Raw genomic sequence first — 4,720 nt, forward strand, 5'->3', positions numbered from 1 at the left:
CAATGGTTGAAAAAGTGTCTCAATCATGTTCCCTCCAGACAAAAAATATTAAAGCTGTTAACTTAATTCATGACTTTTACCATTAAATTTTGATATAAATATCAATACTTAACTTTGTAAGTCATTTTAAATATCAATACCATTAACGGTATTAATAATTTTATCTGAAAAGGACTTAATTGAGGCATCTTTTCAAAAGTTGAAACTCAATTGACATTTTTTAAAAAATGGATATCAAACTGACACATTCAAACGAAAGTGAGTACGATATGACTAATTAAACTTTTTTTTATAACCTTTAGAATTCTTTTCTTAAAAAAAAAATCTCAATCTCTTACCAGATGCATTGTTTATTCTGATAAATCACAGAACTTTATTTAAAATAAGTTAATTCTTTCACAAGAGAGAGGTGAAAATTTCAGTAAATTTGTATATTTTTAGAAAGTTAAAATTACAAATATGTTGGGATTGGGAATTTTTAGTACAGAAATTTTAACCCGGTTAATTTTGTTTAAACTCTATTAATAATTGAGGTACTTAAAAATGTATTTAGTAAAATATAAATTATCATTAATATGTAATTGATGTTGATTGAATTTCTTAAGATTTTAAATTTAGAAAAAGATAATAAAGGTTACTTCAAAATTAATTACATTAATATTATTATTGCTTTAATGAGTACACGTAAGAACTACTAAAAAACAAACATATATATTCAATTACTTTAACCCTTGACAAAATTAAATTAATAAAAAATTGTCACTTGTTTACTGAATACACTATTTATCATTAATATTTAAAAGAAAAGAAAAGACAACATACACATTCTTTAATTGATTTTTTAGATTTTTGTACTACTTACTTTAAGGAACATTTATTGTATTTGAAAATTTGTCCCTCTTGTAGTTTGGAAAATAATTTGGATGTCATAATTGATAGCAATAATATTATCTCAAAATATTGATATTGTTCACGGGAATAGAAAAAATATTTCAAATATGAATCTTTATTCCTCGATAAAATGGAAAATTTATTCTCTTAATTTTAACTGGAAAATGGAAAAGTAATTCATAAGATAAATATTTATTCTTCTAAGATTTGGATTGAAAAATTTGTTAAGACATATCCAATAATTTTAATCATTTAAGAATTGAGATCATGAACAATTTAATTATATTTTCTCTCCTTAACCGTGTCTTTCAAAATTAATTGTATTGCAGAACTCTAAGTTTTAAAACAAAACAGTGACTCTAATCATATTATTTTAACAAACTTGAGGTTTAAATAATCTCTTTGCATAATTTTTTTTAACGCATAAAATGATCTAATAATAAGACCATTATGTTTTTATTTTACTAACACTTTTATTTCTCAAGTTAGATTCTCACTTTTACTGAAGAATGATTCTGTGGAAAGAATTAATAAGGATAAGATATTTTTCCTAATAGTGTTTTTTTTTATAAATAAACTAAACATGATAAGTACGTTTTCCCAACTACAAATAGAATTTCTCATTTTTCTGATGAGGTGAAAAATTTAAGCAAGACGTAGCATAAAAATAATCTCTACATTACACTTAAATACTTAAATATCAATTACTTCGGTTTCTAACATCATAAAATTAAGAGAGATAAATATGTTTTTTATTTTTAATTTTCAATGAAAATTAGAATTAATCTCTTTTAAAAATTTTAGTAGTCTTTTAACTTTAGAAATACGTGAATTTAATCTTTTTAACAAAATTTTATTAAGTTTATTTGATGTTTTATGATATAATTTGAATTTGTTCACATCGTTCGACATTATTTAACACATCTTTCATTTCGGTATTAGTTAATAAACGCGTTTAAAATGTTAAATAATTTTTTAAAAAATAATTTAAATAATTAAATTTATGTATTTTAAAATAATGAGAGACGGGTCTCTCTGCCAAAATTAAAAAAAAAAAAACTAATTTAACTTTCTAATGATAATTAAAAATAAAAATATTTAATCCTAAAATTAAAGGAATCTCCCTTAGTCAAGGATAGTCAAACTAGGCGACACAAATTGTGAGTTTGGAAGTTCAATTTCCTCGCTGTGGCCAAAATTTCAATCCTACAGTCCCTCTCTTGTCTCGTACAAGCCATGTTACAAGCATCCTCTTGAACCACAAATCAATTATTAAAGACTAAAATGATTTGTGTTTGACCATTTTAAGAACTAAAATGGCATCTATAGAAATTTAGTCACTAAAATTTATTGGTACTCATAAATTTGGTAAACTAATTTGTCTCCTTTAAGGCATCTTCCTCACATCTTCTACCATTCCAATCTAATGTGAACTCAAAAATCCTTTCACACACTCCACAGTTTTCTCATCATAAATCACCCTCTCCCTCGCTCTTCCCATAAATCACTCTCCATTCTTTCAATCACCATCTTCTCTATGGCCAAACCAACTCATGCAAAACCTGGTTGCTTTTGTGATTTCTTTCAACTTCTCTTTTGTGCTGAGAATGGAAACACTTCTCAAATGCACCCTTTTTCTGACCCCATCACAAAACCATATGCATCAGAAACAGTGCATGGTCATAACAGTGATGATGCAATGGTGAATGCAACTAAACCAGGAGTTGTGGCAAGGCTAATGGGGCTTGATTCTCTGCCAAGTACCAACTTGGTATCAAACGCAAACATCCCAGATTCAGTTCCAAGAAGTAGGTCAGTGAACTTTGTGGATTACTTGCTCAAGTTTGACACAAGCCAAAACAATAACCATCACCAAGTGAAAACCTCAGCATCGTTCAGAGAGGTTCCTGCACCGTTTCAGCACAAAAGCAAAAGCCACGACCTTGTCGTGTTCTACTGGGATAGTGGGAGTGAAGATCACGAAATTGAACCCCTTTCGAGGATTCAAGAAATGGGGTTGGAAGAATCTAGAAACAGAAAGAAGCAGGGAAGCAAGAACAAGGAGATTGTTGGTGTGGCAGAGGAGAGGAACCTCATAAAGAGAAGGCAATTTTCAAAGTTCGAGAATGAGCCTAGAGTGGTTCCTCTTGGTTCCAAGGTTCGAAATCGCAATCAAGCTAAAGCTTTGGCACCAGTTTCTGGTAGTGGAAGAAAAGGTGGTAGTAGTAGCGGTCCTAGTGGGTTAAGAACAACCTCAACATTGCCGAATAAGCAGAAGAAAGTGCCCTCTGAACCAAAACGTTTGAAGAACACAAGAAAACAAGAGAAGATAGAGAGTGAATTTAGCTCAGAGAATTCCAGTGCAATCTCAGTCCTAGATGACTATGACTTCTCATTTCTTTATGGACCTGATTTTCCAGGTTTGTCTCTGAATAATACCCTTGTTCTTGCTTTTCAAGTTAAACTTGAATCGAAAAAAATAAGATTTATACTATTGATGTTGTGATGTACATATTTTAATGTAATGATGTGTGTACGTTTGTTATTGTAGATTACAGAAACCACTTAAAGGCAAAGACAAAGTGGGAATTTTCAGAACTGTTATTGGATGATGATGTTGGAGACAGAAGAAGCAAGGATAAAGAATGTTCCTACCCTGACATCAACCAAAAAAAAGAGTGTTTATCAGAATTAAGGAAGAAGCTTTGCAAGTTTACAGAAGAGGATTTCAGAGAAACAGATTTCACAAGAAAAGGCGTGTGTGAGGGTGAAAATTATGAGGAAATTTGTTTGGAGTATGAGCATAAAATTTTTGACATTTTACTACACCAGGTTGTCAATGAACTTGTGGAACTTTCACATTGATAATTTTGTCATGTTAATGTGTAGAGTGTAACTATAACTTTGGAAAATGCTAACAGGAGTAAACCAACATTTTTTAATGTTATTTATTGAATAGCAAATGTCAAGACCAGAAAAAACAATAAAAGGTTTTTGGATTTTTTTTCAATGTTAAATAAAACTCAAAACACAGAAAATTAAAATTAATAAAGTTGATTAAGACGTTTAGTGTTAATGCAATTTTTTCTTAGAAACCACAAAATGAGATTATTGCAACCTGCTTTTCTTCATCTACAGGATTCATTATTTTATTTAACCATAATTCTTTGAATAAAATAAATATTTACTAATTGTTAAAAGTTGCCTTAATAAAATTTTAGTGTCCTTCTAAATTTAAATATTTTTAGTTGAGTAGCTATTAATTAATTAATTTATTTATTTATTGAGTATTCAAAAATGTATATTTTTTGAATAAGTTTTTATTGTTTATTTTTGTCGGCAATGTAAAAATATAAAAGAGATGTTATTTTGTCTTGTCATCTTATATTTATGTTTATTAAACATAAAATTATATTGCGATTTGTGACTTTTGTTACTTGAAAACATGTTGATATCAAAATTGCATGTTTTCTGATGATTTTTGTATTATCACCTGCGGAGACCAAAGGATTCTCTCTTCCATGGCCGGATGGTATGTCAGACTAGTTTTGGTTTGTCCTACATTTTGATTTGCAAAGTGTGGGTCGGGTAGGTCCGTTCCATAATTAAAAATAAGTTTATTTTTCTGGTCTGTCCCGTCCTGTGGATTCACCTGCCATGTCTAGTGGGTTGGTGCGCTAACTTGTATTTGTGATGAGTAAAATACAAAAATTTTGTCATGAGCAAAATAAAAACTCTTTTATTTTTTCATAATAATTGATATTCATTTCCTATTAAAATAATTCCAATTAGTCTAACTAATCAAATACAAGAAACAATAACAACGAAA

At 29.0% G+C, this 4,720-nt stretch overlaps 1 protein-coding gene across 1 annotated transcript; it reads left to right on the forward strand.

The window, feature by feature from the left end:
- Positions 1-2,394: 2,394 nt before the first annotated feature.
- On the forward strand, positions 2,395-3,808 carry LOC114186115. The gene is made up of 2 exons (XM_028074141.1): positions 2,395-3,311; positions 3,443-3,808. Exons 1-2 carry the CDS (start codon positions 2,429-2,431, stop codon positions 3,754-3,756), a joined length of 1,197 nt encoding a protein of 398 aa, XP_027929942.1. The 5' UTR covers positions 2,395-2,428; the 3' UTR covers positions 3,757-3,808.
- Positions 3,809-4,720: the final 912 nt, after the last annotated feature.

Source organism: Vigna unguiculata, chromosome 5 (genome assembly GCF_004118075.2).
Source record: "Vigna unguiculata cultivar IT97K-499-35 chromosome 5, ASM411807v1, whole genome shotgun sequence".
NCBI classification, from domain to species: Eukaryota; Viridiplantae; Streptophyta; class Magnoliopsida; order Fabales; family Fabaceae; genus Vigna; species Vigna unguiculata.

What these genes read in the sequence shown, in the direction of transcription:
- LOC114186115 (XM_028074141.1), top strand. Translation starts at nt 2,429, where the DNA reads ATGGCCAAACCAACTCATGCAAAACCTGGTTGCTTTTGTGATTTCTTT. An exon ending in TTATGGACCTGATTTTCCAG is followed by an intron (nt 3,312 to 3,442) that starts GTTTGTCTCTGA and finishes TTGTTATTGTAG; the next exon opens with ATTACAGAAACCACTTAAAG.